Consider the following 20,718-nt stretch of genomic DNA (forward strand, 5'->3'; position numbering starts at 1 on the left):
GTGGAGGAGACCTGCAAGACTCAGGCACCATTTGTTAAGTAACCTCCAAGTTACTGGAGTTGTTAATCCAAGTTGTTAACTAACCTCCTTACCTGTCCAAGATTTCCCTTCTCATTGAAAGCTGTCATTCTCCTCCGAAAGCGTTCTTCCTTCTTCACCACCATCTGTAAGGTCTAGGGTAGACCTTTAAAGTTAATCATTTGACACAAGTTATTTACACAAAGGTATGAAAAAGGCTTAACGGAACTGTGGACTTTTGCCCTTTTCAAGGGCCAAATAATTGACAACAGAGATGCTGGGGGGTTTTCTTCCTGTGTAAGAGAAGCTTGGCTACCCTAAATAAATTAATAAAGAACCGAAATGTAATGACAAAGTATTTACCAGGGTAATTTTAACTCCTCCCTATTTTCTATTAAAGAAGCAAAAGTTAACCTTCCAAAAGAACCATAACCTATAAACACTACACAGTTGTTGTTGTTTTTGTTTGTTCTTTTTTTTTTTTTTTAATTTTTGCTGAAGTTGCTCTTCATTCTCACAGGGAAAAAACTTCATTTCCATAAGGACAAGGATCTTGTCTGTTCTTCTTCGTGGATCCATCTGAAGCACCTGGAACAGTGTCTGGTACATGGGGGATGCTCAGTAAACATTTGTTGAGAGATCAGGAAAAATACATCCTTAAACTCCTGCCCTCCTTTAGAAATTTGCAAAGATAGATTAAAAAGTAAATAAAAGCAAATACGCTTTGATTTATTTGAAAGTCACACACAAAGGAGATGTCCCAAGCATTGTTTATGACTACAGCCTTTGATAAGTAGTCCTGGTTTGAATTTGGGCTGTACGACCCTAAGTAAATCACTTAATTTCTCTGTTTTGCCTCAATATCCTTCTTCTGTAGAATGGGTATGCTGGGGCACCTGGGTGGCTCAGTTGGTTGAGCGACTGCCTTGGGCTCAGGTTATGATCCCGGACTTCCACGATCGAGTCCAGCATCAGGCTCCCAGCTCCTTGGGGAGTCTGCTTCTCCTTCTGACCCTCTCTTCGCTCATGCTCTCTCTCACTCATTCTCTCTCAAATAAATAAAATCTTAAAAAAAAAAAAAAAAAGAATGGGTATGCTGCTACCTCCTAGTATTGTTATTATGATTAAATAAGGCGCTGAATGAGTAAAAGAACTACAAAATTTCCTGGCATAAAATCAGCCCCAAGTTGTTGTTTTTTTGTTTTGTTTTTTTTTTTTTTTTTTTTTTTTTTTAAACATGAAATTTTGCTAAGGAAGGCACTGAGGCCCATGAAGTAAATCACAGCTGGAGGTCCCACAGCCATCCGGCCAAGCCAGAACCAAACAGCCCGGTTTCGAGTCAGTTTATGAAAGTTTTTCCCACTGTACTAAGCTCCCTGCTCATCTCTTTATATATGGTCTCTAAAACTACTTGCAAAAAGAAAAAGATGTGTGCTTCACACTTTCTCACAAAGACTTTTCGAAAAATGCAAGATTCCCAGATGCTTGCTGGAAATATTGAGAAAACCCTGAACCATGCCACACAAAGCAGTTACTGTAACTACCCTAATCCTGAGTTTCGCAGACTTATGGAAAATTTATGTTCTTGAGCGTGTGTGAACACACAGCTCAGGCAAACGGGAATCCAAACAGCAATCCTTGAGGTGTCTTCAGGATGAATATAATATTCAGTCACCGAGTGCTTCTCTCTTCCTCCTCCGGTCTCACCTCCCTCGGCTCGCAGCATTCCCCACAGCTGGTGCTGGAAACCACGAACTGCTCGCGAGTGCGGGCGGGGGCGGCCGAGGGGCCGGAGCGGGAGGCGGTGGAGATGAGGCGAGTCTGAGCAACCAGCGCAGCGCCGGCGCCGAGCTCAGCCTGGAACACAGGCTTCCCGGATCTGTCAAGTCAGACCTCACGTGCACACCAGGAGATCGAAGCAAGGCCACCTAACCAGCCGCGACCTCCGAGCGCCGCGCAGATGTGCGGGGAGCGGAAGGTGAGTCACCCTGCCCTCCTCCCCACCCCCCGCCCCGTGTCCAACAGGTTGGACGGGGCGCGACTCCAAGGGGCCCGGTGGGCACACCTCTAGGCTCACCTGGGCACCGCGCTCGGCTGCTCCCTTTACCGTGTCGGCGTTACTATTTAAACTCCTGCCCCAGCCCACGCCTTGTTCTATTCCTTGTCTTTTTGCCTTCCCTTCTAAAAGGAGAGCTCCGCTCTGGGCCGGAGAACAAGCCCAGAACGCCTGCTTTCTGGGAAACTTGGGCCGGCAGAAATGGCTAAACCCAAGGGCCCAAGGGCGCAAAGTGCCTAGATACGCGGCGGCAAACGGTGATCCCTAGTCCTTAGTCACTCACTGGGACTTCAGTTAACAGTCAAAACCAATTATCCTTATTCCTCAACCAGGAGGTCGAAACCAGAGGGAGGGAGGAGGAAATAGAGCGTGAGTGACAATCAGACCTGAATGAGAATGAATGGGAGCAGATGATGTGGCCCCCTCGCCCTGGGCACCCTCCGCCACGTGCTCACGCCCCCAGCGACCGCTCCCGGGGAGGCCTCTGAAGCCTCCGCAGGAAAAGACGACGGAGGAATACAGAGCCTCAAGTTGGAGAGAACTCAGACCCGGCTACCACTTCCCCTGCTTTCTGAACTTTTTTCCTCTTGGTCTCCTGGGCTGGAGTGAATCTTACCACCACCCCCGCCCCTGGCCGCGGTTCGTTCCCCCCAGAGTCATCTTGTCGTCCCCCCCCCCGCCCCCCGCTCCCTCTAGATCTCCTACCTCTCCCTCCCCGCCCGCTCCATCCCTCGGTAGCGAAGCATTGAATCCGTACACCTCCCGGGCAGGGAATCTCCAGCATAAACTTAGTAGGGGTCGGGGCGGGGGGTGGGGGCGGGGGGCGTGAGTCCGGGAAGGGCTTCGGCGCCCGGCAGGGTGCCCCGGGACTGTCCCCGCCTAGACAGCGTCTGAGCTTCCCCCCACCTCCGGCGCGACCCTTCAGCCCCGGCGCCCCGGCCCCGAGCGCCGCGATCGCGCACTCGCCGCGCCCTAGCGGCCACAGGCGGAACGAGCACAGGGGGTGGAGAGTGGAGAGGTGCGCGGGCGGGAGGCACCCTCCTCGGGAGTCAGGGAAATCCCGGCTGCCACCAGGGGCCGTGCCACCACCCTCGCTGGACCGAGGCTTCCGGCGCGCCCCCCAACTTTGTGGCGCCCTCACACAGCGGCGGCGGGGATGGAGCTGCCTCCCCGAGGGCGGGCGCCGCCGGACTCGCCGCTGGACAGCTGCTCCCTGACCTCGCTGGACTCCAGCGTTTTCTGCAGCGAGGGTGAAGGGGAGCCCCTGGCGCTCGGGGACTGCTTCACGGTCAACGTGGGCGGCAGCCGCTTCGTGCTCTCGCAGCAGGCGCTGTCCTGCTTCCCGCACACGCGCCTTGGCAAGCTGGCGGTGGTGGTGGCCTCGTGCCGCCGCCCCGGGGCCCTGACCGCCGTGCCCAGCCCCCTGGAGTTCTGCGATGATGCCAACCCCGTGGACAACGAGTACTTCTTCGACCGCAGCTCGCAAGCATTCCGCTACGTCTTGCACTACTACCGCACCGGCCGCCTGCACGTCATGGAGCAGCTGTGCGCGCTCTCCTTCCTTCAGGAGATCCAGTACTGGGGCATCGACGAGCTCAGCATCGACTCCTGCTGCAGGGACAGGTACCCGAGAGGCGCGCGGTGGCTGGGCCGGGAGGCGGGCGCAGCGGGGGAGAGGGCAGCAGAGGTAAGATAGGAGCTTCACAGGAGCCTCGCAGGATCCAGGCCTCAGAGTACCTGAGGCCATTTCTGAGCTGTTTAAGGTCGGGTGGCGGTGATGTCTGGAAAGCGTCAGAGCCACCTTTGGACTGGAACTTTTGGAACCTCTTCCTTTTTTAATGAACGTGTGCCGATTCGTTTTGAAGGTAAAGGAGGTCAGGCCTGAAATAAATATTTGATGATGGAATAAATGAGTCAGAAAAGCTGTAATCCAAAAGATGCATGTATAGAGATGGAGGTCTCTATCATTTATCATTTATCAGAGCTAGAACACTAGGGAGCTTTATCATTTATCAGATCTAGAACACTAACTTTATTTTCTTTTTATTTCTTTATTCTTTTTTGACATTTTTTAATGTTCAGTTAGCCAACGTATAAATACATCATTTGTTTTTGAAGAACACTAACTTTAAACTTGGAGGGAGAACTGCTTTAAATACAGGAGATAAAAAATTGGTTCCTTGACTGGGAATGTTTGTGGGACTTTGATGATGACTTTGCTGTTATCTTGGTATTAGTGCTAGTTCTTCATGAACTAAGTTGTAATGTAAGTTTCCATTACACACACACAAAAGTTCCATATGGCAAACTTACGTTCTTGCATTAAAATAGATTTGTTGTATATAAATCTTTTTGTATAAACCTCCACCAAGAAAGGGTCATTTTAAAAATAATAATCCTGAACAAATTTTGAGTACTGTGGGAAGGAGACAGCCTGGGTAAAATATGAATGGACATTTCCTGCATTTTACTAACATAAAAAGCATGACCTCACTGCTAAGTTTAATTTTCTTTTGACATCTTTATTTTTGAAAAGTTAGATTAATCACCAAGTTGTTTTCTCTAAAAGATACTTCAGAAGAAAGGAGCTGAGTGAAACGTTAGATTTTAAGAAGGACACAGAAGACCAGGAAAGTCAACATGAGAGTGAACAGGACTTCTCCCAAGGACCTTGTCCCACTGTCCGGCAGAAGCTCTGGAACATCCTGGAGAAACCTGGATCTTCCACAGCTGCTCGAATCTTTGGGGTCATCTCCATCATCTTTGTGGTGGTGTCCATCGTCAACATGGCCCTGATGTCAGCTGAATTAAGCTGGCTGGACCTGCAGCTGCTGGAAATCCTGGAGTACGTGTGTATTAGCTGGTTCACCGGGGAGTTTGTCCTCCGCTTCCTGTGCGTGCGGGACAGGTGCCGCTTCCTGAGAAAGGTGCCGAACATCATAGACCTCCTAGCCATCCTGCCCTTCTACATCACGCTTCTGGTAGAGAGCCTGAGTGGGAGCCAGACGACACAGGAGCTGGAAAATGTGGGACGCATTGTGCAGGTGTTGAGGCTGCTCAGGGCTCTACGCATGCTAAAGCTGGGCAGACATTCCACAGGTATTCAAATTTCAGTGATGCTTTTTAATTTGCCATTGTTTGTAATCATGTGCTTGACTACACAGTCCAAGAGAAGTGACTGTGAATTGATACTCTGAATTACCAACTCCCACCCTTTACCCAACCAGGATCTCCAAAAAGGTGTTGGGAAGCAAAATCCTGAAGATTTATAGAGGAGAAGATATCTCTCCCACTCCTTCTCTCCATAAGACAAGTGAAAAACAGTTTGACTGCTTGTTAACCTCGATTTTTTTACCCAATGCTCAGAAGTTGTACAAAAATTAAAGATTACTCTGCCTGTAGAAGGTTCTAGATAAAATATGCATGAACAGCATATAAAGAGATGCATAAATTATTCATGATATATAGGGACATAAGCCAGTTTCTCTTCTGTGTCCAAGGAAGGGCTTACCCCACACGTTCCTAGGCAAAAAATAAAGTCAGCCTTGTAGGGCTTTCTTCAGCCATGCGGAAAGTGCGATGACCAGGCACTGGTGGCCATCCCATACTTTTTGAAGAGATAATAGATATATTTGCTTTGGAAGAAAGCTGAAGACACTGATTAAATGCTTTAATGCTTTAGTTAGTATCTGAGAATTTTTCTTGTCCGTAAACCTGGATGCATGAGAGAGATGGTAACAGGAATTCCTTAAAATCTAATGAAAATCTAATGAACGCTCTCCCTAGAGAAATCCTCACACAACACTCAGTTGTGCATGAAAGTTAGAGTCAAGGTCTGGGGTGGTCACACAAATCCATTAAGGATGATTCTTGAGTTCCTAAGGGCAAGAATTCTCAGTGGCTGGTCCTGTAGCTGTTGGATGTTCTGGAGTTCCCTTATGTTAGATTTTAATGAAAATAAGAACCCTTTGAAAAGCTTGTTAACAAGCAAATTCTGAGCCCCAATCTGTGATGAGACAGATTTTAATATTTGGGGGTGGGTTGAGAAGCATACATTTTAACAGGCTCACAAGGGATTTTGGTGGACTCCACTTTAGAAAACGCAGTAGGAGTAGGAGTAGGAGGATACCGTGTTAAGACAGTACATATTAACGCAATACACAAAATACAAGTAATTTAGCTAGAAAGTCCCATTACCACCTTATTTCCCTAAATATATGCCTGACTGGTCACCTAAATGAGGTTGAGGGTCATTGTCTCTCCCTCTTCATATAGGGTGAACTTAACTTCAAATATGTTTTTTCCCCACATGTCTGAAGTAATTAGGACTCCTCCTAACATAATTTTGGTAGTGTATTTTCCTAGCTAGTCTCACAGAGCAGGGATTTGATAATGGGGTTTCCAACAACTTTTAGAAGTACCACTCTTTGTTTTCTGACACACATAATAGGATGCTTTCTCCTAGTATTTATAAACTCCTTACAAGATTCGATTTAAAAACACCCAGTGAAGACTACATTTTTTCCCAAAAGAAAAGAAAAAGAAAATAATAGTAATTTACACCATGTCACCTCTTCAAAGTTTTTTTTTTTAGTTCCAAAGCAGTACAAAGTATTAATAAAGCCTTAATTTATTGAAAGGATATGAAAGCTTACATAAATATTTGACAATTTTATGTTGTGCATCACATTTAGCAATTGATGACATATTTTCCTATGTATTAACTATAAATACAAGTTGAGAGGTATTCTAGAATAACAGGAGGACAATGGTGGGCCAGAGAGCTAAAGTGTAAATCCTGGCTATGTAGCTTTGTACTAGACATGCCACTTCTCTCTGTCTCAGTCTCCTCATCAGGAAAATGGCATAATAATTGCATCAATCTCATATTGTTTTTTGAGTATTATCTGAGTTAATAGATGTAGCATACAGAAATTCTGACCACTTTGTGTTTCTTTACAAAATTATTTAGAACATTTCATCTTGAAATGAAAACAGTCTACTAAACACTGCTTTTTCTCATGCTGTCAATATATTTCAGAAATGCAATTCAATGTAGACACATCAAGGCCAGTTTCCTAAAAGATATTCTAAAAAAAAAAAAAAAAAAATCTTTTAAAGCTAAATGTCAAAATTAATGTTCCTTAATCTTTAAAAGTAGCTGGTAAATAATTTAAGAATATCTTAAAGTTTTAAGAACAAAATTTAAAAATAATGAGAGCACAAATGGGATTTTAATGCAATTTCAAATACTTGCTAGTGAATAAAGATTAAAATGATTCTAAAAGGTATTACTCTGACCTTCAGAGACAGCCTGACCTTCAGGCTGATATGACTTCAAAATTTTTAGCAGTGTTTGTGAAATCTGATGCCGGGGGAGATGCCATTTTCAACCTCTAGTCCCATGATGGGCTCATCTGACTCTCCTTAGGGCTGAGTTTCTCTGGAGATGGGATTGGACTCTCTTGGGTATCACATAGAAGTAGGGAATGCAGCAGTGCCTCATAGTGAGTGAATTTCCTAGTAGCTTCAGTCCCCCGTACCTTTTCGCAGTGAAAGAATAATCTGTATTCAGGTCTATCTCCTTACAGAAAAGCAGAAATCCTATGTACTCCAGGGAAATGTTTCCCTATAGCTTTGGTACTATGGGTGCGAATTTGAGTACATGTCACAGGAGTTCAGAAATCCCTCATGATAAGCCTTTAAGATGCCCTGTGGACGGTGAACGTGGTCTCATCTCAGTGCGGTCACTGAAGCCTAACTTGTTCCTGCTGGTTCACTTCCTTCTCCTGGTGGACACTCTTTACTGTTTCTGGCTTTCAGACAGCAATGCCCTGATTATGTTCAGCTTCGTTAGGAGGGTGAATAAAGCAGACACATAAAATGTAAGGAGACAGCATTAAACTGTGTGCCAAAGTGATGCACGGAAAAGCAGGCCTGGCCAAGTGAGGACTAAAATGTCATTCCTGCCATCATCCCCTGCCTGCCTTGTAACCTCATCTGTCACCTTTTGTGGGTGTTTCCATAGTAGGTGTTTAGTAAATGTATAAGTAGATGAATGAACCTAACTAGACTTCTTTCTATCCTTTGCAATCGGGCCCCACCAACGAGACTATGAGCTCCCCGAAGGAAAAGATGATGATGTATCATCTCGGTATCCCCAGAACACTGCCCAATGCTGGAGACGTGTTAGATGTGAAATGCATGTTTGTGGGCGGAGAGCCGGGCAGGAGAGGGGAAGAAAGGGAAATGGAAGGTGGCGAGGGGAGGAAGGGGTGCCAGTGACTGACGACAGTTGTTCTATTCCAGGATTACGCTCCCTCGGGATGACAATCACCCAGTGTTACGAAGAAGTCGGCCTACTGCTCCTATTTCTGTCTGTGGGAATTTCTATATTTTCAACTGTGGAATATTTTGCTGAGCAAAGCATTCCTGACACAACCTTCACAAGTGTCCCTTGTGCATGGTGGTGGGCTACAACATCCATGACCACCGTGGGCTACGGGGACATTAGACCAGACACCACCACGGGCAAAATCGTGGCCTTCATGTGTATATTATCAGGAATCCTTGTCTTGGCCTTGCCTATCGCCATTATTAACGACCGCTTCTCCGCTTGCTACTTCACCTTAAAGCTGAAGGAAGCAGCCGTCAGACAGCGGGAAGCTCTGAAGAAACTCACCAAGAATATAGCCACCGATTCCTATATCAGCGTTAACTTGAGGGATGTCTATGCCCGGAGCATCATGGAGATGCTTCGGTTAAAAGGCAGAGAAAGGGCAAGTACTAGGAGCAGTGGGGGCGATGATTTCTGGTTTTGAATTCACTTTCCATTTATGTACAAAAGCTTGTGTACAACTAAACCCAACTGATAAAGTCTTGATATGGATGTCTGTGTACTGTTGAAGAGTCTCTTTTGAGTATCACCCGTGTTAGTTTTTACTGATACATTGCTTGGTCTGCTAGAATAGTTCAGGTCCCCCAAACCAAGTGCACACTGAGTCTCACCACTAGTCATTTAACACAACCCAATACAAGGAGGCCAAATGTTTGAATCGTCAACTAGAAAATAAGAGTGCAATACAAACCACAAAGTTTAAAGCTTACGTATCACTGATTTTAGAAGTTCTTTGCATCACTAATTTAAGAGAATGGGAGTTAAGCTGCGTAGCCCAGAGCAAAAATAAGTGAATATTTAGGAACATCCTGAACGACTTGGCTATTTAAAGACCTTCTCCAAGTAAATAAATCAGTCCTTTCTCCATCAGTTAAAGCTGTTAAATACAACAATTTTTGCAAGCAAAAATCCCCATTTGACGGCCATAGATGGTGACCCTGTCTTCTCTCTGGTGCAAACCCCTGGTCACAGAGGGACTAAGTTCTGATTCCCATTGTTACCATCTGAGGTGGGAACCCCCAAATTGCTTAGCCAACAGCAGAAGAGGCTTTATAGAGACTTCGAGAACTGTGCCTTCTCATCTTCCCCACTGATTGCATTCCTGTAGCCTACGGCAGGCGTCTTCCGCATCCCTGGGAAATCAGAGGGTCTTCAAAAATCTCTTTATTGATGTGGTGTTCAAATTGTCTTTAAAATCACAAATATAAAAAATGTGAAGTTGTGAACATCCTAAATATAGATACTGAAACTATTACATAGTCTTATTTTATAAAATAAGAATGATATGTTGACTGATACCACCAGTTGAACTGGAAGATGTTTTATTTTTTAACAAAAAATATCATAGATCTCTGAGTGCTGGGGCATACAGCAAATGTTCAGACTGCATCCATGATAATGATAGAATTCATGGACATTCTGTTGTATGATTAAAACCCAAAGCTCTACACCTAAGAATTAGTTTATGATTCCCAATAGTCTAGTGGAGGAGATTTTAAAAACTAATACCTGCATTTTCAGTGTGTTTAGTAGTGCCTCCAAGGGGATGAAATTGGTTCTTGGGGGCAAAAATATGAGTCCCTTTATTCCTAAAACAGATATATACATGCAGTACACGAATAGATTATATAGAGTATAACTATGGTGTTAAAATCTCGTGGGGTGGAAAATTAGAGGAAAAAATGCTTTGGAGGCTCTTTGCCAGGGTTAGATTGTGCTAAGAAATACACATTGAGAAACACTGCTTTAATATATGGCTATACCATAGTTCACCAAGTCTATTTAAAACAGCCTATTGTATTATGAACCACAAAAAAACAGGGAAGGGAGGAAAGAGGGAAGGACAGAAGGAAGAAAGGGAGGGAGAAGGAAGGAAGAGGAAGGGAGGAAAGAGGAGAGAAGCCATTCCATTATAAGAGGCCATCGATTATAAAATGCATCCAGATTTTGGATATGTAAAAATTTTAAATATGCATCTTAAATCAATAAAATATCATATATACTACCTCCGGTTTTCTGGTATGCATGCTTAAGCTCTGAAAACATTTTCAGTGATGTCATGAGTTTCAGATTGTATGCTAAAACATTTTAATCCACTTGGCTTATTTCCACTTCTCCCAAATATTATGAAAGATTTAAGAGATATGAATGGTAATAAAATAAATATTTTCCCTCTTACACAATTCACAGGTGCTGGAGTATAGCATAGGGCCACTAATTCTAGTATAAATTCCATCCATAGTCTAAAGATGAAACAGAAGTTAGGTATAGAAGCCAAACTTCCTGTGGCTTCTCTAGAACTCTCCCCATTAAGAATAGTTGCTCTGATCCAGGTTTGTGTTCTATACTCATTGTGTATGCTGTTATTAATCCCAAAATATCCCTATTAAACAATTATTATTATGCTGGTATAAGTATTAGTTTATTATATTTATTCATTCAACAAATATTTATTTAGGACCCATCTGTGGGCTGGGCACTGGAGATTCTTAAACCAGACTAAGTCCTATTCTCTTATATTTAATATTCTATCTGAGGGTTTGAGGCGAACACAGATGGTAAAAAAAAAAAAAAAATGAGATATAAGAAGGTAAAATAACCTGCCTAAATTCACACACTCCACATACTGGTGACAGAGTCCAGAATGAACCCCAATCTGCTGGACCCCAAAAAAGATACTCCTGAAAGTCATATTATAGATTTCATTATTCCCACACAGCCTGGGGATAGGGATTCATTTCATAGCCAGGCAAGCCAATTTCTTGTGGATAGAGAAGTTGCCTTAAGAAAAATTTCAGCTTATTCTCAGAGGTGGAATGGTGCTTATAAGGAACAGCTATTGGGTCCCTGGGTGGCTCAGTGGGTTAAGCCACTGCCTTCAGCTCAGGTCATGATCTCAGGGTCCTGGGATCCAGTCCCGCATTGGGCTCTCTGCTCGGCAGGGGTCCTGCTTCCTCCTCTCTCTCTGCCTGCCTCTCTGCCTACTTGTGATTTCTCTCTGTCAAGTAAATAAATAAAATCTTAAAAAAAAAAAAAAAAGGAACAGCTATTGCCATGCTTTACAGCCATTATTAGACAAGAAAAATATCTGTAGAATAATTAATAGCTAGAAAAATGCAAAAACTGTATGTATTCCATAGAGATACATTTTTCTACCATCAAAGATTCTTAACACGTACTTCGTAAATGTGATATGTTAGCAGTATATATTTTGTCAAGATGTGGACATTTCAAAAGAAAATTTTAAATACCATCGCTTAGTCAACTTCGCTGTTAAAGTATCAGCGTACTTATTCAGCAATGTACATATAAGCCAGCCAAATTTAATTTAAATAACATGAAATAACTGTTAATTTTATATCCTGTCATTTGAAAAACATTTAATATTTTTTCACAAATGTAGGAATTATTGCTACAAAACAATGTATTTAATTTGGAAATATAAATAATGGAATTATTGGCTTTCTTTAAGCTTTTTAGAGAACACTAATTAAAAACATTTGTGTGCACAGAGGTAATGCCTGAATATCTAAAAGAGCAATTTTAAGAAGTCACTGTGGTGTCTCTAGCAGAAGTGTGGCAAGATGAGCATGTGTTACTAGGTTCTTTTCTTTTATATATAAGGAATTATTGCATCTATCATTTTAATGCAAATTAGTGTTAAATATAATGTATTAGATGCATAAAGAAGTAAACTGAGGTAGAAATCTCAGTGCTGTGTTTCAATGTGGAATTCTTACTCTGATTAAAATCTTTGACTAAGCTTTTGCAGAAAATATACCTGCTGGCCCAAGTTATCGGAGCAACAGATTATCATTGGGTAAGATTAATGCTTTGACGAACATTTCCGCTGAAACATTTTGTTAACATGAAAAACCTGCTCTTTTGAAATATTAACCATTAATATCTGTGTCTTATCAGTCCTTCAGTTCAGGTCCAAGATACCGGTTACAAATGACGTGTTTTAGGGCTTCCCTTGGTGATTTTCCTTCACAAAGCACCACCACTCCCAAACCTCTTTGCTAATACATGAAATAAAATGCCCCATAGGAGGCATTTTACTCATAAACCACACTGGCAATTGTTTATGCGGCATGTCTTTAGGGTTACTGGGAAACGTCCTCACTTGCCTTCTGTTAGAATCTCTCCCTCGCTTATCCCCTCAACTCCCCTTGCCGCGCTCTTCCTGCTGTGGAATCAGTAAGACTCAAACCCTAATTAGATCCGATCTCGTGCCTCCGTGGGCCTCCCCCACAGAGCTGATCACGAGGACAGAAAAAAAAACAACGTATGCAGACTGCTTTCATTTTTACATTCTTGCCTACAACCCCAAATGGGTCCTTAATGCTGCTAAGCAATCACACTGCAATTCCTGAATGTATTCACTCTCTAGATAAATATAGACCTCCAACACCTCCTTTTCATTGCACTTTCACTCAGAAAATAGAATCGAATTTTCCACAAGGGCCGACACCCACATGTATCCACCTACCTCCACCTGTGCCTGTTCATTCTGCCTTTCCTCCTATCATGTGGCTTGAACTGTCCATCTTCTCCCTCCTCTGCAGTTTTAGGACATGGCTTCAGAGAGCCTAGCCCCTCTTCCTACTACACCATCAATTTTCCCCCTTGCTACGGGATCATTTCTATCAACATATAAGCATGATGAATTTTTCCCATCTTAAAAACAAAAACAAAAGCAAGCAAATGAATTTTTAATAACTCCTAGAATCTATGTCACCCTCTAAGAAACACTCCTCTCCCAGATCTCTTTTATGGCAAAACTCCTTTACAGAACTTTGACGCTCCATTTCTATATCCACTAATTTTTCCTCATTCTTTCTTGAAGATCCACTCAAATCAGCCTCCCTCCTCTACATATTCTAAAACTGTTCTCATGGTCAGCAATTCCCCAGCATTGCTAAATTCAATCATTCATTCTGAGAATTCATGTTGCTTGATCCATCAGCAGCATTTTACAAGAGTATCGACTTCCTTGAAGAACCTTCTTCACTTGACTTCCTCTCTGTTGCATTCTCTTGATTTCCACCAACCTCTTGCTTACTCATCTTTTCTGGTTGAGGTGTTCCATCAGCACTTAATCCCCAGACCTCTTCTCCTCTCTATTTACATTGATTTTCTTGTTTCATGGCTTAAATATCACTGATAGTCAACTCCCAAATTTCTACCTCCGGACTAACCCTCTCGTCTCAATTCCTGCATCTTCAGATTTGTGTACGTTACTGCCTGTTCAATATCTACACCTGAATGTTCAATACATATCTCCTGATTATTTATATTTTCTTATTTATTTTTCTCCAAATTATTTATATTTTCTCCAAACTCTGTTAATTCAAGTCCTCTGAGAAGCAGATGCCAAAACGGGTGATTATTGTAATACTGATGACATCTAAGACATTTACTCAGGGCTGGGGGAAGGCCTGTGAAGGATACACAGGAGTCTAGAGAACTTGGAAAGAACTTTCAGACCATGATGCAAATCTGACACCTGTGAAGAGGAGGTAGTGAGGCGGCTTGGGTTAAAAAAAAAAAAAAAAAAAGTCTCTGATAATAGCCCAGTTCTGAGAAAATGTGAACCAACCATGGAAAGTCGTGAGCAAAAGTAGCCCATATCTTTTAGAAAGGGCCCAACAGTCAGAAGGCAACAGCTCAGGCTGTCAGTCAACTGTGTTCCATTCAGGAGACCCGAGCCATGGGTTTTTATGGCAACCAAGGTCAAGCCCTGCAACTGCCCAGGTCGACTTCTCCATGCATGTTCAGAAGCAGCCCCTCCATGAATCCCATGCAACTCTTCTTCTGAGGGAAATTTTAGAAAAAGGAGTTGGTGGGTGACCAGAGCCTTCAGTGCTGCAGCTGGTCTCAGAATAGCAGCTAGTCGGCATCCTCCACCTCCTCCACTATCCACAGCACCCCATCACAGCACATTATTTACCCCCACTGGACCCTCGCATCCTAAGAGTTATAAAGAGAAATCTCATCTGCTTGTGCTTTTCTCTACCTCAGAGGAATATTTTATATCCGACAAAACACTTTTATCATTATGTGTACGGATGTGCACTATAGCTAGTTATGCTGCACAGAATTTTTATTGCTGTGCTACTTACTTTTATTCTTGAACAAAGAAATAGCACTAATAAAGTGATATTTCAGGGGAAATTTTCAAAATTATTTAAATTCTGTTTTATTCGTTTCTGACCATCACACTCAGTATGATACTATTTTAATAGTATCATACTTTCATGTTTATATATTAACTTATGCAAATACTTATGCAAAACCATTGATGTAGATAAACACATTTCACTTTCAACAACATGAAGCAACTAAATGTGAAGTAACAGGGAAAATGGGTTAACTTTTGGATTTCCTTTTCACGTTCTAAGTTGAATGACATTTCTTGTAATTATATGCCACTTACTATGCCTTCTGTAGAAGGTCTATAGTTTAAGGGGTTAATTAAGAGAAAATAATGGTGATATATGGTTTTTCTACATTATTCTATTGTTCAGTACACAAGTTATTTCCAAAGAAATAATAATTGAACAAAAGAAGTTTTGACAAGTTTGGTGCATGTGCACGCACACACACATACACACACACACACACACACACACACAGAAAGACAGAGGGAGAGAGAGAAATAAAAATTTAGGGTAATAAGTGAGATTTTGAAATTATGGGTGTATTTGGACATGTAACAATAATCACCTCGATACTTCACAATGGGTATGTAGATAGAATTTCAATCATCTATCTAAGTAAGAAAACCCAATCCTCCTTTAAAAGTAATTTCAGTTTCTGCAAACCAGGACAATTTTCCTGAAACCATGTCTTTATCCATGTCTTTGCTGTACAGCCAATGTTTTATCTTAAAGTAGTCTATAATTATTATTGTCAACTAATTCTAAATGGTACACGTGAAAATAAAAGACAGTTACAGTTGCCATGGAAACTATACTTTGTAGGAAATTCATTTCAACAAGCCTTGCTCCCAAAGTTAAAAAAGAAAACAAAAAACAAACAAGCAAAAGCATTTCATATACAGTAGTACCACCTTGACCACAAGTCATCAGGAAAAGAAAGAAAGAATAAATGAATGAAAATATAAAAATAAAACCATTCTTCTACCTTTAGCTGTACTTACAGCTTCTTTCCTTACATGAGCTAATTATCTTTAAGAATCAGAGAAAAGAAAATAACTACTCTCTGCAAAAACCACAAGGCAAAATGGTGGGATTTCTTTTTTAACTTTAAAGAAACAATATTTAATATTCTATTATTATATTATATATTATATTACATTAATTTTCATAAATGTATTATCACTGGTTGTTTGACAGATTATTAGTTCTCTTCTACTCTCTCTTTTTAGTTATACAGCCTATACATTTTTCACACAGACTAATAAAATGTGCTAACTGAAACAAACCAATTTGTTTGATTCCATATCCTCAATGCATGGACAAAGAGCTCCTATCTCGCCACTTGGCATTCATCTTATTATCTTATAAATAAATCTTCAGAGAAATTTTAGCAAATATACTTGATAGGTCAAGTAGCAAAATGATCTTTCTCATCCATTTCCAACAATTATTTTCTAGAACTGTTTTTCAGAACACAGAACAAGAGTTGTTCTTTTTATTTTTTTTTAAGATTTTATTTATTTATTTGAGTGAGAGAGCGCAGAGTCAGAAAGCATGTAGGGAGGGGGGACAGTAAAGGGAGAGAAAGAAGCAGGCTCCCCACTGAACAGGGAGCCCAAAGTGGGGCTCTATTCCAGGACTTTGAGATCTTGACCTGAGCCAAAGGCAGACACTTAACGGGCTGAGCCACTCAGGCATTCCAGAACAAGAGTTTTTCATTTAATCCCTATGACACCTTTTTAAGGACATTGCATATATGCAGAGGGAGGTACTACATGAACAGGATACTTACATGAACAGGAAAACTTATTATCTAGAAACAAAAAAATATTGTGATACAATTTGTCCAATCCCTATCAGAATTGGCAAGAACAATATAATAGTCTTAGTCTTCCCTCTTTCAAATTTCAAAAACTGGTAGATTTGTGGATCAAAGAATGTGTTATGAAAGAAAACACACATCTTGAGGTCAAATAAAAGTAATTTTCTTAAAACAAATATTATAGCCATTTTTGTTAGTTGTGTCATATTTCTCTGTGTTATAATTTTAATACCAAGACCACATCTCTATTAGAAGTAATTACATGACTCCTAGATTTAGGAACAAAGTTTACTGTTTTATCATACAGAATGTGTTATTTTTTTTAACTGCAGATCAAAAACAGTGAATGGATGATGAAATGAATGGAGTTGGGACCACTATTTTTTAAATGAAGGGGTTGGACTAAAATGGAATGGAGATAGAAGGGAAGAGAGCAGAATGGGAAGGGATGGAATATAAAACAACACAGTAGAGAATATATTAAAGCACATCTCCTGAGTCCCAAGGAAGAACTAGACACATCTCCAAAAAGCACCGCACCAGATTGTTACAGTGGGGAAGGGACACAGGCAGAACGCACCCACTGGAAACACCCACGCGTGGGCTAGAAAATGAGGACTTAATTTTATTTCTTGATTTTGTGGTGTCTGATTTTGTCTGTTATTATAACTGGCATATTAAGATTTTACAATTTAATCTTGTATTACCATAATTTACAGTGGTTTGTGAACAAGGAGAAGCAATTTTTCCCTCCTGGTGGTAAAATCCTATATTCCAAAGAGGTTTTTGTTACGAACTTTCTGTGCATTTTTTGAAAGGTTATTGGTAGTATGACAGTCTCTTAGTTGATGGTAACAGTAATATCTCAATTAAATTAAAACAAATTATCTGTAAAAAGATTGCTTTATCATATTAAAAAGTGATAATGTGAAAATTATAAGAAATGTTTAAGATCTAATGCTGGAACTTAAAGACTAAGTAGTGACAATGTTTGAAACAAATTACCTCTGTACCTCAACAAACCCATATTTCATTTGAACTTTATGCTTTAAAAATGATTGATGACAAATTTAGAAAATAATTTTATTACATGTACAAATCTCAAGAAAAATAACAGATTTCAATATATTAATTTTAATGATGTCCCAGCAAATGATAGATTTAAAACTTTGAAAGTGAAAAAATATTGGAAAATATAACAAATTGACTTGTCAATATGTCCCTGCAATATTTTCAAAGAAAAGAATTAATTTATCTATATAATTCCCTCATTCCTATGACTGCTAATCTGAAAGGCATTTTTACTTTATTTAGTTCATAATTTGGGACATAAAAGAAAATTAAGAGCTCACATGACTTCCCCAAAAATTATTCCTACAGTATGTATGGAAATAAAATGTGTGATTTTTTAAATGTTATACCAGCTGAAAAATTCAAAACTATACATCTTAGTGATATCATGATATCTAATATTTTTGTCAAAAATTAATTAAACTTATTATATCATCCTGAAATATATTTGTTGTCCCAGGAAAAGTTTAGTAGAGACTGTGTTGGGAGATGATTTGCCATGTGTTTCTTGCATTTCTACATATCTTGCAAACAGAAACACCGATAGTTTTGCTCCAAAATATCTTCTCAAAGATGTCTATATAGCAAGAAATGTTGGGGTGTTGAAGAAAGTATCTCCTTTGACACAAGGGACATCTGTATGATGTCCAGGATAATAAAGATAACGTCTTTCTTTGAGCGAGATTTTGGACATATTTACTTGAAGCTTTTCAAAAGATTAGGGTTTTCTTAAATTGAGTTTCTCAACTGTGACACACATTGACTTTGTGTGCAGCCTTTACCACAGCTACTTCCATGTCACCCACATGGGATTTAGGAAGCAAGAGAAATATTAATCTCATGCTACATCATTCGCCATGAATAATAAGTTCTTCATCTCTGTCCCAGGAGTCTCATGTATTTTACCAGGAAAAGGGCAAAATCTCAGACATCTCACAAGTCTTGACAGATTGGGAGCTCAAAAGTGAATTTTATATTTTTCTAAATGTAAAGCAAGTGCAGTTGGCAGTTATTTTCTATGTGGTATTTTGGTAATAAAAGTGGTATATTTAACTGGCATTTTAAGCTTTCTTTATGGGCTACACTTTTGGGGGATAAATTAACAATACTGTCAACATATGTGAAGGCTTCCAAAAGTATTATTAGTATGGCAAACAGGACTCAAAGTCATCACCCTATCTTCCACATGTTCCCAAAATATGGTGTATCACATTGAAGAGGGCATTTAAACTGAAGGAAATAAATGAAATAAAATTGGAAGTATATTTACATCTTATTTCTCAGTCTCAAACTTTTAATCATTACTTGATTGAAGAAAATAGAACAACTTTTAGAAGAAAAATCCATTTGCTATTCAAAACACTGCATAAATAATTAATTAAATTTCACACCTAAGAGGAGTAAATTATTATAATGCACTCATTACTGTTCTTCATAACAATTATTACAACTTGGTTCTTCATTTACATTGAAAGGTAATTGTCAGATATTTTATTTATCATAAGTTTGGATCAAGATTAATTCATTCTTTATATTGTGAACCAGAGAGAGGAAATTGTTATTATTCACAACTTAATTGGCCTAGAATTTTCATCCTTGACAAAGATGGAGGAATGGAAGGAAAAAACTCAACCAGGCATAAACAGTGTGCATAACTTTATCTTTGTGTATTATGCACAGCCAGATATACTTATCATGTTAAATTAAATATTTTCTAATTTGTAGAAAGTTGGCTTCATAATCTTTCTTATGCTCTAACAGACATTAATAAAATGATGCTTGATATGAAAATAGTTTTGTAGAAAAGGCAAACTTTATCTTAGATGTATGTGTGTACACATATGTCAGGGGAATGTATTTCTTTTTTCTTTTTTTTTTTTTTTTTTTTAAAAGATTTTATTTTATTTGACAGAGAGAGAGATCACAAGTAGGCAGAGAGGCAGGCAGAGACAGAGGGGGAAGCAGGCTCCCCGCTGAGCAGAGAGCCCGATGCGGGGCTCGACCCCAGGACACTGAGATGGTGACCCGAGCCGAAGGCAGCGGCCCAATCCACTGAGCCACCCAGGCGCCCCAAGGGGAATGTATTTCTTACCACAGTGTCTTTAGTATTTGAAAACAAAGAAACTATTGATCAAGGTTTTCCAGGGAAATAGAGTCAATAAGATATGTGTGCGTGTGTGTGTGTGCATGTGGGTATGTATATATATATCTCTGACAAGTGCGTATGTATCTATTTACATGTATATATGTATATTTGTTTGTGTGTATATATATATTCAATATGATATATATGTGTGCATAATATGAACTTTGATCCAATATGTCCTGCAGTTGGCAATCTAGAGCCCCAGGAGAGCCAATGGTGTGGTTCCAGTCTGAATGCTAGCAGGCTCGAGACCCAAGAAGAGCCAGTGTTTCAGTTTGAGTCCAAAGGCAGAATAAAACCAATGTCCCAGTTCAAAGACAATCAGGCAGGAGAGTTCCCTCTTACTCCACCTTTTTGTTCTATTCAGGACTTGAACTGATGAGATGAGGTCCGGGAGGGGGGGGGACATTAGGGGAACAACCTTTACTTAGGCTACTAATTCAGATGTTAATCTTATCCAGAAACACTCTCACAGACATATTCAGTAACATTTGACCAAATATCTGCATTACCCATGGCCTCATCAAGTTGACACATAAAATTAACCATCGCATCATGTAAACAAGAGAAGAAACCCAAGTATCCAGATGCGCAGAAATTTATCCAAGGCTGCACCATAAGGGAAGGATCCAAGAGGCACCCCTGGGTTTACCTCACTTTAAATCACCCTTCTGCACTAGAGCCAAATAGAATTGGGTATTTTTCAGTATTATAGTAAGGGGAAGCATAAGGTAATGTCACAAAGAAAACATTTCTCCTTAAAAAATATGCTCCTGAATCTCATAGTAATTACTTCTGCAGTTACTAAAGAAAACTACAACTCCCATAAATTGTAAACCAGCAAAGATATTCTTTCTCTGGAACTATGATGAAAGTCTGGAAATATAATTAGGCATAGCCTACCTATGTTCCTAGCCCCACATAGTATAATGTTGCTATCATTTTTCCTAATCTACATTTGAGGTGAAGCTAAACTGAGCATGAATGGGAGCTACTTAAGACTGAGAAACAGAAAACACAAGAGCTATTAGCCCTGAAAAAAAC

At 40.3% G+C, this 20,718-nt stretch overlaps 1 protein-coding gene across 1 annotated transcript; it reads left to right on the top strand.

Moving 5' to 3' along the window:
- The first annotated feature begins 1,546 nt into the window (after window positions 1-1,546).
- KCNV1 (potassium voltage-gated channel modifier subfamily V member 1) lies at window positions 1,547-12,621 on the top strand. Its single transcript, XM_059165749.1, has 4 exons — window positions 1,547-1,996; window positions 2,407-3,697; window positions 4,644-5,173; window positions 8,384-12,621. The coding sequence occupies exons 2-4, from the start codon at window positions 3,231-3,233 to the stop codon at window positions 8,893-8,895; spliced, it is 1,509 nt and encodes a 502-aa protein (XP_059021732.1). The 5' UTR covers window positions 1,547-1,996; window positions 2,407-3,230; the 3' UTR covers window positions 8,896-12,621.
- The last annotated feature ends 8,097 nt before the right edge of the window (window positions 12,622-20,718 follow it).

The sequence above is a fragment of the Mustela lutreola genome, chromosome 3, assembly GCF_030435805.1.
Source record: "Mustela lutreola isolate mMusLut2 chromosome 3, mMusLut2.pri, whole genome shotgun sequence".
Taxonomy (NCBI): Eukaryota; Metazoa; Chordata; class Mammalia; order Carnivora; family Mustelidae; genus Mustela; species Mustela lutreola.

Excerpts from the sequence above, each read along its gene's own strand:
- KCNV1 (XM_059165749.1), top strand. The coding sequence starts at position 3,231 with ATGGAGCTGCCTCCCCGAGGGCGGGCGCCGCCGGACTCGCCGCTGGAC. Across the intron at positions 3,698-4,643 it reads GACTCCTGCTGCAGGGACAG|ATACTTCAGAAGAAAGGAGC; the intron begins GTACCCGAGAGG and ends TTTCTCTAAAAG. Across the intron at positions 5,174-8,383 it reads GCTGGGCAGACATTCCACAG|GATTACGCTCCCTCGGGATG; the intron begins GTATTCAAATTT and ends GTTCTATTCCAG.